This window comes from Acipenser ruthenus, chromosome 26 (genome assembly GCF_902713425.1).
Source record: "Acipenser ruthenus chromosome 26, fAciRut3.2 maternal haplotype, whole genome shotgun sequence".
In the NCBI taxonomy this organism is placed as follows: domain Eukaryota; kingdom Metazoa; phylum Chordata; class Actinopteri; order Acipenseriformes; family Acipenseridae; genus Acipenser; species Acipenser ruthenus.
In genome coordinates, this window is record NC_081214.1 from 22386887 (window position 1) to 22402312 (window position 15426).

At 39.3% G+C, this 15426-nt stretch overlaps 2 protein-coding genes across 2 annotated transcripts; one reads left to right on the plus strand and one right to left on the minus strand.

Annotated features, from left to right (window-relative positions):
- The first annotated feature begins 6086 nt into the window (after positions 1-6086).
- On the plus strand, positions 6087-10940 carry LOC131701742 (C1GALT1-specific chaperone 1-like). Its single transcript, XM_059001505.1, has 2 exons — positions 6087-6247; positions 8586-10940. Exon 2 carries the CDS (start codon positions 8594-8596, stop codon positions 9542-9544), a length of 951 nt encoding a protein of 316 aa, XP_058857488.1. The 5' UTR covers positions 6087-6247; positions 8586-8593; the 3' UTR covers positions 9545-10940.
- Positions 10941-11270: 330 nt separating this feature from the next.
- Positions 11271-15370, minus strand: LOC117430215 (malignant T-cell-amplified sequence 1). Its single transcript, XM_059001507.1, has 6 exons — positions 15195-15370; positions 14483-14635; positions 14073-14170; positions 12743-12876; positions 12257-12324; positions 11271-11528 (listed from the first exon to the last, which is right to left on the minus strand). The coding sequence occupies exons 1-6, from the start codon at positions 15203-15205 to the stop codon at positions 11447-11449; spliced, it is 546 nt and encodes a 181-aa protein (XP_058857490.1). The 5' UTR covers positions 15206-15370; the 3' UTR covers positions 11271-11446.
- Between the last annotated feature and the right edge of the window lie 56 nt (positions 15371-15426).

The following is a 15426-nucleotide window of genomic DNA, read 5'->3' on the forward strand; positions in this document are numbered from 1 at the left end:
TGAGGTGCTACGTTGCTGTGTCTAACGATACATGTTGAAGCTCTATGTGTGTAACTTTTGTTTATCGGACTCAATAAATGGAAACTTACTAACAGAGCAATTGGTATTGTGCACACTCATTCACAGACATCAAATGTGTTTCTTTACACACACACACACACACGCGCACGCACTCACACACGCACACACACACACACACACACACACACGCACGCACTCACACACGCACACACACACACACACACACACACACACGCACACTCACACACACACACACACACCTCTTGTTAAGGAAACATTGTTTTGTTTTCCATTCTGCAAATCAGATTACTATCTTGATACTTGACGTGTATGCAGTCAAACCTGTTTATAAATGATCCACGCAGAGGTAAGTGGTTTTTAGAGACAGGTGGCCTTCATATCCAGGAGATTTAACACAGGAAAAATAGACAGTACATATAGTGGGATTTACTGTATTAAAGCCCTTAATTGAGATTGCTTTGTTTGTACTTTGAAAGCACCCACCTTTCACCCAGGCAGTCCTCAGTGTGCCCTGTGTGTCCTCATCCTGTGTCAGTAGTAAGGGATACACCTTCTTTAACTGTCTCATGCCTTCGGTTTGATCGTTGTCTGTCAGGTCCCCCTCCTCACTGTCTCCCATCCTCTGGTACACATCTGTAGAGAAGAGAACAGGCCATGGGAAACTCGTGTTTGCATAGATGTGGCTAAACAAACAGAGTAATCTTAGAAAAGAACATCACACAAAGGAACTTGTTTTACTTGTGTCTGTAATTCATTTTTCTTAAAGAAATATAGTTATTTTTACAAAACTGGAACCTCTACATCTAAATGACATCATTTGAGGTTATTTGAAAACTGCTATGGCAAACCATGAAACACAAGTCGCACCTGGAACGCACTGAAAGCTTGAAAAGGTCTCCCTGAGTGAGCGGCCAAAACTATCCCAAAGGTCCCAGCCCCTTGGTAATTCAGATTTGAATGCCATTGGCACTGACAAACAAGGATGTGGTGTTTTGAAAAATATTCTCCAAATCTGCTTCTAATTGATAATGATTTGAGAAAACATGTTTGTATTTGGGAAAGCTGTCAGGACGTTGAATGAAACGTGACAAAACTATAAAAGGAGGACTCACCCCAACCACACCCCCGCCATAACAAAAACAGATTGGATGTCGCCATAGAAACATCATCAGGGTCTAAGCTGAGCTCTGTAATATTTGATTGAATCTTAAAAAAATCTTAAAGCTGTAATGAAACTCCTAAAAACCAAGCGCGTGGTACCTACCTCCTTGTGGCACGTGGTTGCTCCCTGAATACAGCGGGTAAGCCTGCGACCAGCATGTTGCAGACAGCACGGCTACAATCGAAACCAAAGCCCAGGACTGCATGACGGTGTCTCGGTGGTTTCAGGTTTATTCTGCTCTGCTGAGATCGCATTGGTCCCATTTTTATATCTTCCAGCACCATCTATCTTGAGTGGATCGATAGTGTATCATGTCATCTCAGCCTGCCGGTTAATGGATAGACATGACAAGACCCCTCATCACGGCTCTCATTAAGGCACGCTGTCACTTGAAATCTCCCCTATCATTGCTTGTACAGAGAGCTTTGTCAAATGTTTACTCAAAGCTGCAACAATCAGTCCTGGCTATGAGGTCACTTCCTGTGCTATGAGGTTAGAATACAAATACATTATTTCTCTTGTACAATCTACGGTCACTTTTGGTCTGTGACATATGCAAATGTGATGATAACTGTGGACGACAGTGAAAGGCGGTTTTGCCCTTTGCTCTGGTGCGTTCATAGTTTTACCTTTCTTTCTTGAATCAACAATATTGGACGCCAAAGAGTTTTTGAATCAATGCTGCTGTTTTCTGGCGTCACGCTGTGTCTTTTTCACAGTAGTTTTGATATTTATTTATTTTCCTATCGTTAATCAATGGGGAGCAGCCAAGCACAGCCCACACACATGGTATTCACAGGAGGCTGCAGAAACAGGGGACAGGGTTCTGACTGAATGTCACTTCTGCAGTATTGTATCCCTCTTCCAACTCTCTGAAGTGGGTGTCCTGTGACTGCCATACCTTAAGAGAGAGTAGCTTCAAAAGTCATTATCATTGCTTTATTCCCCTTTCTGTGATCTGGTATCTGCAGTCATTCTCAATGCTTCTGGGTTCTGATGTTCCAATACTGAGTTCTTGCCAATTCTCTCTAAGTCTGCCTTAACCTTGCCTGGAGAATCTAAGTGCCAGGACGGAACAACCTTTCTCATGCCATTCAAATGATGTGACTTTCAACTCTCCCAGCCCAACCCACTCTCTGTCTGTATAAATGTAGGTGAAATATGAATCTCTGTTTGACAGTTTATCAGCATGATTGACAAGCAATGAATGAAGGGTGTTACCTTTCTAAATCTGCTCAACCAGAGTTTGATGGTTGTCTTGGGGGTGAATCTAAGCAGTTATTAAAAGTGAAATTATCAAAGGTAGTACTTTTCTGAAACTGTCCCAAAACAGCATTGCAACCTAAACTAAATGTCATTGCACCAGCCTACTCTGTCAGGTGCTTGCTTTCTAAAGGAGTGCTTGAGAAAAAAAATGAAATATAGTAAGTACAGGTGACAGAGCTTGGACAATGACCCCTGTGGTTTCTTTTCATTTTTACATTTCCATGTGCAACGGGCAGTGCTGTGCGATGAGGTTAAAAGCTCTGCAACCACACCTGCAGACACGCCTGGCTGTCTTGCATGGTAAAGATTGTGAGGTGCCCAGCCTCAGCACTGTAGATATAGAATGTTTCCATATTGTCTATGGAAAAGGCCAATGTAAGTCTGCCTTGACACTTTGTCAAGACTCAATATGCTGCACCTTTTCCACACACTGCATCATCCCTAAACTACTTTCTATGTTTAGACTCCGTCCTTCATAGAATCCAAAAAGCAATGCGACAGATTTCAAGGCAAACTGCGTCATTTAACAGCTCTCTCATCCATCAGAGCCTGCAGAGAGCTCTGCACACTCTCACCCATCAGAGCCTGCAGAGAGATCTGCACACTCTCACCCATCAGAGCCTGCAGAGAGATCTGCACACTCTCACCCATCAGAGCCTGCAGAGAGATCTGCACACTCTCACCAATCAGAGCTTGCAGAGAGATCTGCACACTCTCACCCATCAGAGCCTGCAGAGAGATCTGCACACTCTCACCCATCAGAGCCTGCAGAGAGATCTGCACACTGTCATCCATCATAATGCTCCTTTCAAGTTTGATGAGAAACCTTTCATTTTGATAAAGAGTCCAGTATATCTCGGTTAAAGCACACCTCATCCTTGCTGTCACCATGTGCGTAGGAAAGGATATTTTAAAGCTCCACACCTTTGTCATTAGATCATTATTTACTAGCCTTACGATTTTTCAATTGTAGATGCTGCGTCCTAATAGCACTAGCAACATTGGGCACTATACACAAAACATTAAGGTCTGTTTAAGGAATGTTTTACTAAATATTGTACATTTAAAGCCCATATTGTCTCATTAAATCGTGTTTGCAGTCCATGAATCCTATCTTAACTGTTTGGGTGGATTAGAGATTTATGATCATTATTATAAAAAACAATCCAAGAATAATCTGGGAGAATTGATGTTTGTTGTGAAATATTTTGGTTCTTTTCTTGTGTTTTATATATAGTTCAGTAGTAATAACCATTATATTTATGAATTTGCCTAAATCAGATTTAGCAATTCTATTTCCAAATAGGTCTTCTAATTCCTGTTGGAGAGCATTTCCAAACAGGTCTTCTAAATCCTGTTGGAGAGTATTAAAAAGTTTAAAATCTTCTCCGCTTCTCATAATGCCAGACAGGTGAATGATCTTCTAAATGGGTTTGTATATTAGGGGCTGAAGCCACCTTTCTGACTCTGAGTGAAATGTAAATTCATCAGGAGCACTCATAATTGAACTTATAAAGAAATGCACAGTGTTATCTAGAGGCAAAGTATGCACAAACCGTGTATGATTTCAACCTGAATGGAAAGCCCAATATCCTTGCTGTACAGTATCAGATCAAATGATAGAGGGCTTAGCAGGATCTGTTTAACTAAACAACAGGATATCCGGCAAATTAACATTGTGCAGCTGTCTGGATATCAGCAAGGAGAGCTAAGAAAAGAATCTGAAAGAAACAATTTTATATATATATATATATATATATATATATATATATATATATATATATATATATATATATATATATATATATATATATATATCCTTGTACTAAACAAAAAAAAACAGGATCAGGGAAATGCATCGAGTTCCAGTATCTGAATAAAGTGTGGCATGTCCCTTGAAAGAGAAAGTTATTTCAAAAGCTCTTTTAAAAAGACGAAGCATCTGTAAAATTAGAGTAGTCTAATTATCTCATATTCTGTACTATTTGAATTCACTGTGATGACAATAAACAAAGAAATAAATAAATCATACGACAGCGCAATATTATGAACTATCCACACAGCGCGAATTACCGCAGCTCTTTCCTAGAAAGTTTTTTTTTTCTTTTAAATTACTGTTATTATCACATTAGCATCAACACTTGAAACGAATACAATCATACAGTGACTCTACAGAGATTGCAATAAACAGATTCCATTTAACTGTTCTGTCAATTATTCTTTTATGTTTACTGTGAACTAAAACATCACCTAAATTAGCTTCTCTTTTGAATGCTACAACTGGGGCCTTAAGACTTTTTTTTTCTGAATTATGTAGAATCCGCAAGTGTTTCCAAACTATCTTAGAAATATTCGTTTAGAGTAAGTCATTACTAATGGGTCTCTCTTTACCTTTTTTTTATCTCGATTTTTATAATCTAGTAGACCATCTCTTTAAAAAAAAGGTGCGTGAAATACAACTAAAGCACTTGGAACAAACTACCTATAGTCCGTAAACATAGCAAAGCCGTCTAACACGTTTGCCTAGAGCCGTCTACAGTTTTTGCATTACCTATTGTTATATATAACTTCTGACAGACATATCTATGACCAGCCTGTTGGTTCATCAATAGTCATAACTGCTGCGGCTACATTTTGAACCTCTGGCATTTATAATGACCGGGTCCGTTCTTGCGTTCACGGGTTCGCTTAAGACGGTTCTGTTGCGGTCAAAACGCGAAAACTCACATTAATTAACATAGGTTGTCCAAGATCAGTCCGATCGGGGCCGTGTAACTATTTAATTGATTACCATGTGACTGTGTTTCTATCCATATCGTGCTGAAACTGTTAGTACATTTTCTTGTCATACTCAACAGCTGTTGCTGATTCAAGTAAAACGGGAAGCACCTCGTAAATGAAGGGCTGCGTTGTTAAATGCACCGATGTAAAGCGGATTCACCGTTGTTAAATTCACCGGGGGTTGCTCAATGAACTGTTGTTAAATGCACCGGAGCGTCACCGCTGAAGCAGCGGATTCACCGGCTTTGAGAGTCGGTGAACTGCAGCGAAACCAAATGACCGCTCCCACTGTAGAAGTTTGTCTTGTATACGGAGATACTGTATTGTCAATGTAACTGTAGATTCAGAGACGCCAGGTCTTTTGAAAATGGGTATGGAGTTGTGTATTTTTAAGAAATATATAACAGCGCTAATAAACAATACCACATTTGCCAATTATTCAGAATAGCCGCCTGAGCTGGTGACGTACAAGAATTCGATATGAGAGAGAACACATTATTATTATTTTTTTTATCGTGTATGTTATTTGTCCTTTTATAATTCAAACAAATATATGTTACGAAGTTGCGAAAAGTGGGCGAACTGTATTTGAAAGTGTATCTATTAATATATTCATATTAATAAACAATATTGCAGGCTAGCTGCTTTCTACATTTTAATGTAACAACAAGTTAAGCTCCTCGTTAGTCGGTTAAAGATAACTAAACCTTCGTCCCAATAAGCGTTCAGCTCTCACAGGTCAGCCACAGCCTTGCATGGCGCAGCAGCAACCTTTCCATTATTAATATTATCAGCTATGTTCATTCTCCAAACGGTTAAATTTCCCGCCCGATGAGCACCAAGTGATGTCACTTCCGACTCAGCTAGCCTTGACGTCATGAACACGGAAACAGGAACAGCAAGAGAAGGGCTGGCAGCTGTGTGTCTGAGTGAAGTTACTGTCGGTAGCGATTGAGCTAAATTGAGTTTTTTTTTTAATGTACTGAAAACGAAAAGGTAAGAACACTTTTTTTTTTTTTTAAATAACTTTAAAATTATTTTGGTGAAGTAGCTAGTAAATGCACAGGCGACAAACCTATATCCGTGTATATCATTATTTGAGTATTTTTTTTTTAATTTAGATTTTTAGCCACACGCCCAATACAGTTTAGCTTTCTATTTTGAAAACCAACGGTATTGATGATATGGGATCTAGAGAAGGGTCAGATTGCATTGGTGAAAAATAACTTACAATTGTTACAATATATCACATTATTTTTTACATACAGTTGCCCATTTATCCAGTTCGGTTTTTACTGGAGCAATCTAGGTAAAGTACCTTGCTCAATAGTACAGTAGCAGTGTGGGATTGAACCCACGACCCTACGGTCAAGAGTCCAGAGCCCTAACCACTACTCCACGGTGTTAATTTGCATTAGAGCTGTAGAGGCTAAAAAAAGTGTTATGATGATCAAACCCTTGAGCAATAATACAGTGTACTGTACGATAGCGGAATGGACTGTCCCACATACACAAGGATTACAAATCGGTCCTTTCAGGATTGATATATACAGTGTGTTTCTTTAATTTATTTATTTATTACCAAATGCTAAACTTCTAGAGTCACAATTGCAGCGTACCAAATGTAGTCCATTTGATGTGTTTAACTAGTGGATTAAGCAGGATTAAGTTAGTACAGATATGGAGGATTTTCTGTGGACTCAATCACTTCTACGCTACAATTGACCCCTACTGTTTTACCCAATCAAGAATAAATAACTTTATGTAAACAGTTTTAAAAAGCTGGAGCTTGGGAAGTAAGTGTTGATTTGTTTTTGTAGTGTACTCTAGGATATTACAAAGGAATATTGTATTAATAGACCTATATAATTCGGTATGTTCGTATACGAGGTCACACAATTATGTTTTTCAATAATGTTTTCACTTGTAACTAGAGTTAGCCGTCCCGGGTTCTGCACAACAACGGGTTGTATATAAAATGGAATGGTATTAAGTTGTATTTAGGCTAAATGATTCAAGTATAGCCAATGGTATTGATGCTAAATAAAACAGAATATGCAATACTGGACCAAGCAAGCATGGCATCTCTCCTACCATTAGTCACAGATTGACGTCGTTGTTTGCATAAAGCAGTGGCTGTAAATGCAAACCCGGATCACACTCGTGTAGTCTTCTGAATTTGAGTTTAGAAAGTTGTACGTCAGCGTCTGCTTTCGCCTGGAGCTCAATTAGCAAACATTGAGCTTGTTTGCTTTATTACGGTATAATGGTTTTTTTTTTATTAATCAAAAAACCTCTTGATTGCATATAGTACAATAGGCAGGGGATGCAGACAGAATATCACACAACACCGGCTCTGAAGCGCTGTAGTGGGCGTGGATTGAAAGTCAACATCCCATCTGCATTTTTTTCAAATACAATGGCTGGTCAAGAACGAGGTAGTAATTGGAGATGAAGTTAAGGAATTGTTAACTTTACAATGTGGGATTGGAAGCTGCGGCACTTTGAACTGTGCAGTAGAATTTGTGGGCACAGACCTTGCGCAAATCCTGTTCATGTGATCGAGGGATCACATTAACTGTATGTGTATATAATAAACAACGCATCAGCAATTTTTGGTTGCTTTTACTTGGTTAAATGTGCAGATGCGTTTTTATATGCATGTTATATGTGCATATGTTTTTATACACACACACACACACACACACACACACATATATATATATATACACACACACACAGGGGTGAAATTCTCAACAAAAAAGTGCAAGTACTGATATGCACTGCCGGGTGTAAACATTTAAAAAAAAAAAGACAACTGTAGAGACATCGTGTTATGATAAGACTAATTCAATAAACCCATCGAAGCTTTACACAAGTAAACCCGCAGTAAAAATTGCACAGGCTTTTTTAAAAACAGTTCTAAAACTAAAGGGACTCTCCAGGTAGCCATAGACAGGTGTTTTTTTTCTTCAAACAGTTCAAAGGTCTACCCATAGTACCCAAAAAACATTAACTCGATTCTGATGTGCAAGGATGGTTATAAAACTTCTGTTGCATAGCAGTTTGACTGGTTTTACGAAGAGTCTAATAAGACACACCTAAGCTTGGTACCTATACACTGGGGCTAATCAAGCTGGTTGTAAAACCTGGAATGGGTGAAACTGCAATGCAGATGGAGTCTTATTTCCTTCCCAGATGTGTGTATAATATAGTAGTCCAGTGAAAGCTTTTCATTGTGCAATATTGAATACCAGATACTGTAATCATTACGGCAGTAGAAATGTATTGTGTGTGAAAATGACTACAAGTAAATCTTTTTCTCTTCTGCCAGATTCGAAGATGATTTCAGAAGGCAGCTCCTTCATAAAGGGTATGTTACTGGGGGGTCTGTTCTGCACGTTGGTGACCCTGTTAGGGGATTTCAACAAGGGGCATCAGTCAACCACAGACCACCATCACCACCACATCCAGGCACCAAGCGAGGAGGAACTGCTAAAGCTTCCCGAGCCCAAGAGGTTAGAGCTGAGCCAGAACATCCGTGTGTACTGCGCCATCCTCGTGCAGCCCAGAGAACTCTCCTACTGGGCAGCTGTGAAGGAGACCTGGAGCAAGCACTGTGACAAAGCTGAGTTCTACAGCTCCGAAAACGTCAAGGTGTTCCACTCTGTCAACCTTGACACCAAAGACAAGTGGCTCATGCTGAGGAACGCTCTGAAACATGCCTACGCCAACGGCAAGGGCTACAGCTGGTACTTCGTGGCACTCCCCTCCACGTTTGCGATTATCGAGAACCTGAAATTCTTCCTTTTGAATAAGGACCCCGGCCAGCCCTTCTACATCGGACACACCGTTAAATCGGGGGAGCTGGAGTACGTTGAGCTTGAGGGCGGTTTGGTGCTGAGCGTCGAAGCCCTCCGCAGGCTGGTGGGGGTGTTCAGTGACAATGTCAAGTGCCCCGAACAGGGCAGCGCGCTTTGGAAACTGACTGAGGAAAAGGAGCTGGCTGTGTGTCTGAAGTACACTGGCGTGTTCGCTGAGAACGCAGAGGACTCGGAAGGAAAGGAGATTTTCAACACCAAATCGGTCAACACTCTTATTAAAGAGGCCCTGGCTGAGAAGCCCCAGGAGGTGGTGAAAGGCTGCTGCTCTGACGTAGCCATCACCTTCCACGGCCAGTCTCCGAACCACATGCAGGTCCTCATGTACGGGGTCTACAGACTCCGTCCTTACGGGCACACCTTCCACGATTCCTTGATATTTTTGCCTCCAGTTGATTCCGACAATGACTGAGCTTGGGCTGCATCGGCAGCCACACAGAACTGCAGCCCTGTGCAGAACGAGTCTAGAAACTACTTTATCTGTCCAATCTGTTCTCTTCTAGGGCTTCGTTCAGTGGTCCGAAGGTATGAGGTTTCAACAATTTCAGTAATTCAGCAGCAGTTGTCAGCCTTCAGAGGATCTGTCACACATTGCATTCATGTACTGATCAAAGTTATTATTTTCTTGTTAATGGTTGTTAAAAGCTGACGGGGGCTGTTGCGTCATTGTGGTGTGAGGAAATCATTATCTTTTACTTGCACCAAGCCTGATTCTCAAGGAGAAACTGAGATTTGAGACCCTGTGATTTATATTCAAGGACATATTGCCAACAAAACATATTGAAGAAACAAAACTGAACACAAAGCTCCTGTACTGAGAGCTCACTTATTTTCTGCAGGTCTGTGTCACGGATGCATTGGTGTAGCCTGTACTATTGCATCCGTTCATCAGACAGTTATGTTTTTGCCACGTACCAGACTAGGTTCACACAGAATTTGTCACTTCAGTCAATCTAAATAAAATATTAAAGAGGGCATAACATTGTTAGTGAGTATGTGCTTAGAGGCCACAGGAGAATAAGTAAGAAATGATATTAGTTGGAGTCATATCTTATTCATTAAGAGCCACGATAAAGATACGTTTCCAAGAATGACAATCAGGCTGTTTTTGTGATGGCAGAATGTTTTGCAAATCAATTTGGCCTATATGAATATGCATGTATTGCACAGGCTATGATTGATGCAATACTCTCAATTTAATCAGTTCATAGTCTGCTGCAGTATCTAATCTATTTAAAAGAAAAAATACAAGTACAGAAATCAAAGTACTGCATTTAATTTGGGTGAATTAGTTTGAGACTTTTATATTTAATTTTGTATTTATCTCTGAAAATCATGCATAGATGATTCAAACTATATATGTCCTAATTGATATTCGAGAATTAAAGAAGTAAGAAAGTTAAATGTAGAAAGCTTTGAAAATGATGTATTGAGATCACCTGCATTCATTATCTGCAATAACAAAATATGAGATTCTTCTGTGTTTGTATGTAACAAGTCAAAAAGCATTGAAGGGACTGCAAATGTAAAATGTTTTTCTAGTGAAGTTGTACACTTTGCAGCGGAAGTGACAGCATGTACAGTGAAGTCTCTACAATTGAAAAGTGTGCTCTACTGTCATTCAGGTGGGGTCCACAGAGAAGCTTTTGTAACCCTAAATCTGCTGTAACATGAAGATATTTTTGCATAGCACATCATACTTTTTCTACTGGTTTTGGATAATTTGTGGTAAATACATAAAATCTGACATACTGGGAATAATTGATGGTTTCTTGTCAATAAATGTTTGTGTCGGGATTTTTTAAAAACTTGTTTCTGTAAATGTCTTATTATATGATTTTTAATAAGTTGGCTATTTGGAATGTATTAAATAAATCTGAATGCTTTCATTTACAACACATTTTCCACAGATAGTTACAGCCTAAATTAAATCACTTTAGCTACACTTTATACTGGCTATGGCACAGCTATAATCCTGATTGAACCCAGGCAGAGCTTCAGTGTTCTGGCACTGCTATCCTCATTGTGACTAAGCTGGGATAGAGAGAACTGCAATCATCTCATGAGAAAAGAGTTAATCTGGGGTACCCCATTTAGCATCAAGCTTCACACTTTAGTACACTTGAAAAAGAGAACACTTTTAGAGCAGAATCTTAATTTATTTGTATTTTGTTTTGCCATGAATCCGGGTTTTCATTGTGTATTGTTATATATTCACAACAAGTCCATTGTCGTACAAAGCAGGTAATCTGCACACATTCCTCCTGAAGTTCCAGCTGGCAGGGACAATACATGACAATGCTTCTGCCACTCCTCACTTGTATGTCTTCATGTGCCACAGACCATCATTTAAATAGTGGAGGTTCTCAACGCCAATTCCTTTGTTGACTTTTTCACTGTATTAAAATGTGTGTGGGGGAGAAAAACACATTCCTCATCATCAGCATTCCAACATGATACAAATCACTAAAAAGCATGACTGCATCCTGATAAAAACAGGTTTTGAACACACCTGCTACTACTGGTATGGTGGAATGTTCTGCACTACACTCTTTAAAAGCGAGTTCATCGGAATAACTTTTTTTCATTGCTTTGTATTTACACCATTAAACTAACACTAAATTGTAAGACCAGGGTATGGGGTCAACTCCTGGTTTTCAATTCCGTTAACAATTTCTTTTTAAAATCAAATCTGACACATCACTGATCAAAATCGCAATGGGCAGCGTTCTGTTAAAATGAGCTTCTCACAGTGGCAAAACAAATTACTTCAATTGAATCACTGTTAGTCAGATACACTGACTTCAAATGAAAGCACTTGTGCAATCACAACAAGCATGTCTTTAAAATATCAATTCCAATTCCTGTACCTTCAAAAGTTATTTGATTTGTGAATTGGTTTCTAAATGGAATGGGCCTGAACCCTGTATAAGACAGACACACGTTCTGTTTAAATGTGTGTCTTTTTGACTCGATCTCATCAACCTTTTCCCTGCTGGGATAAGCTGTTTCTTGGAGCATTACACAGCAAAGCTGCATCAACCATCTACAAACCATGTGGATTCCCTGCTGGCAACACAAATCAAACCCTTTGACAATTTATACAAACAAATGGAGTACTTGCATGTTCTCTGCTGACATCTTCATGACACCGACGCACAGTGCATTCTGCTTACCCTCTGCCATTATAGCCTGGCACCCGAGGTCAAGGAGCCTACTAGCTGAGGTTCAAAGCCTTACCTGAAAATCATTACTTATTTACTAGAAATGAATTAAGTGTAGTTTGATTCCTGACTGTACATCGGCAGCCTTTTCTCCGGGATCATGTGCTTTGTATTGCTGTTAAATACTTAAACTCAGGCTTTACTTAACCCTAAACTAGTGTTTACATGACATATGGAAGATGTAAATGCAATACGACCTCATCTGAGGATGCCATTTGGAAAACACTTTCAATTCAAATACATATTTATTATGTGTCCACAAACGACTTTTTCCCCAGCTATTGCCTATTTTCAATATGTCATGCACACAAGGGTTCTGTGTGTAATCTCTCTTAAAATGTGTATGTATTATTTAAGGGCATTTTCATTTTCCTCTGGAAGGATACAACCACAGTATCTGCTTCTGCTGGGTACAGCTTGGCTCCTGGGGATGTGAGGCCAGGACACATGATGTTTGCTCCACTCAGGACAAATTTGATAGCTCCTTTATCTACCTGCTGATGTGGAAGGATAAAGGGATCTGGGAAAAATATAGAAATAAATACAATGATGTAAATCAGTGATACATTAGACATGTTCCACTACATGTAGACTTGAACTGCATGGGTCAAGAATTTAGAATATTATAAATGTATGCTGATACACTGAAGTCACAATACATACAAATTACTTTATGCAATACTAGCCAGGGTACAGCTGATGCAACTGTTCGGACTATTTTGAAGCTCAAAGAGATAAAGTGGTCAGCAATGATATTCTGTTGAGAAGATATGGTGAAACCTATATCACTATTAATCACTGACAAACTTGACAAACTACAGCTATCTACAGAGCTTTTTCTGGTTATGTTGTCCTCTATTCAAAATGTTATAAAAAGGTAAAAAGAACATATTAATGTTATATTATTAACACTATTACAAAATATCACCATGATCCACTTATTATTGGAAAATAATTTCATAAAAGCTGAGGCAAAGGTTCATCAAAATCAGACAAGCAGCTCCCAATATGGCTTTTAAATGTTCTACAGCTCAGCCTACTATATAATACTGGATGTCTTCACAGCATGAGGAAAACACTCCCATCTCTGAGACCTACATTCACAGTATGAGGAATAACACATCTCCATCAATTCACATGAGCAGCCTGGAAGAGAACGCCATACTGATCAGTTCCAACACATTTGTAGGTAAAATGTGGTCCAGTGGTTAAAGAAAAAGGCTTGTAACCAGGAGGTCCCCGGTTCAAATCCCACCTCAGCCACTGACTCATTGTGTGACCCTGAGCAAATCACTTAACCTCCTTGTGCTCCGTCTTTCGGGTGAGACATAATTGTATGTGACTCTGCAGCTGATGCATAGTTCACACACCCTAGTCTCTGTAAGTCGCCTTGGATAAAGGCGTCTGCTAAATAAACACATAATAAATAAATGCATTTTATATGTACTGCACCTCCTCTACAGTATAATCCCTTTCGCCAGAGAGTTTCCTCCACCACTGGAGATCATTTCAAAAAATACACTTAAGTCTTCTTAGTTTTTAGCTGAAGTAAAGTCACCAGCCACCTGTGATGCAGAAATAACAGCAAAATCAAAGTTGACAGTGCATGTCATAGCTATACTTAACAATGGCGGTAGTGTCTCCTGATTTTGATTTAATTCAGGCCAGGAGTGCATTCCCTTGACAATCAATGAAAAAGAAACCATTGAACCTTACATTTATGAAGTAATCTCAGTGTTGGGTAGAAAGGTCCTTCCCTCTGTCTGAAGAACAGCAACTCTCCATTGACTGTCAGGATTTCAATATGCTCGTGGCTGAAAATGTACAAATACCAATGCCTTACTTTAAACATGTTAATCCAAACAGAAATCAATTCATACACTTAAAATCAGAAAGGATAAATGCTAAACTTATAGTCTGGCTACTGCACTTCAGAATGCAAAGTTTCCCCTAGCTGATGTCATGAAATAGTGTAAATAAACTGGTTCAGTACAGTACAGGTGTTTGTGGATATATACATATTACAACTCAGAATGATCGGAGGCGCCCCCAAGGTTCTACTTAGCATTTTAAACTGCATATATGAGAAACTATAAAGATTCAAAAGCGAATTCCGAATACCGTACCATCGAACTATCTTAACCGGGTCCTTCTTCGGCATGATCTGATTGAGCCATGACTCAATGTCCGGGAAATGCTCCAAAAGCTGGTTCTTTATCCCTTTGATAACAGACGTTTTGAGCTGAATGCAGTTGGAAACATTTTCCTTATCATCAAATCTGAAATCAAATAAAAACACGAAGCTGTCATCGTGCACTGCTGTACAGTTTTCATCATAATTATTACTACGGTATTTACAAATAAGTACTTTTCTAGGAGCTGTACGCCCTGGAATTGTCACCTGACTTTACGTGCAGGTAGTCGGTTAAAAAAAGACAACAAACGATGAAGACTATGTACTACTGTATGAACCATTTTCTGGTCTAATTTTTATTTTGTGATTAATTTCAAAGACAATACAATAAATCCGTTATGTATGTACATATGTTAAACTGAATGCATAAGTAAAAAAAAGACAAGATTGCATCCAGTTACATTCAGAGTTATCATAAGCGATTGCTTACGGTCAGTTTCTACACTCATTTTATTTTTTAGGTCAGCTATGAATCTAATCCGCGGTATAACACGTAATGACACTTGTAAGAAGACTTTATACAAACGCATAACTTCATTGTAAGCATACAGTCAGTATAATAATCAGTCGTTTTACTGCAATAGCAAAACAGCCACGCAATGACAACCCCACAGACAGTCCAACGACACACAAACAAACCCAACTTTTTAAACATCCTCGGTGATTGTCTTTTCTAGAATTCGATTTTTGCTGATATTCTTTAGTAGAGCTCAATCAAACCCCAAAAAGTATAAATAAGATGCTCTCTCTCCACGCGTCTCCAAGCGCCGGATTCAGATGTGTTTGCAACAGCAACAGACAACACACACACACAGCACGACAGTACAGAGCGGAATGCGGTAAGAGCAGGACGTTTACCATCGAGATTGATGTTAA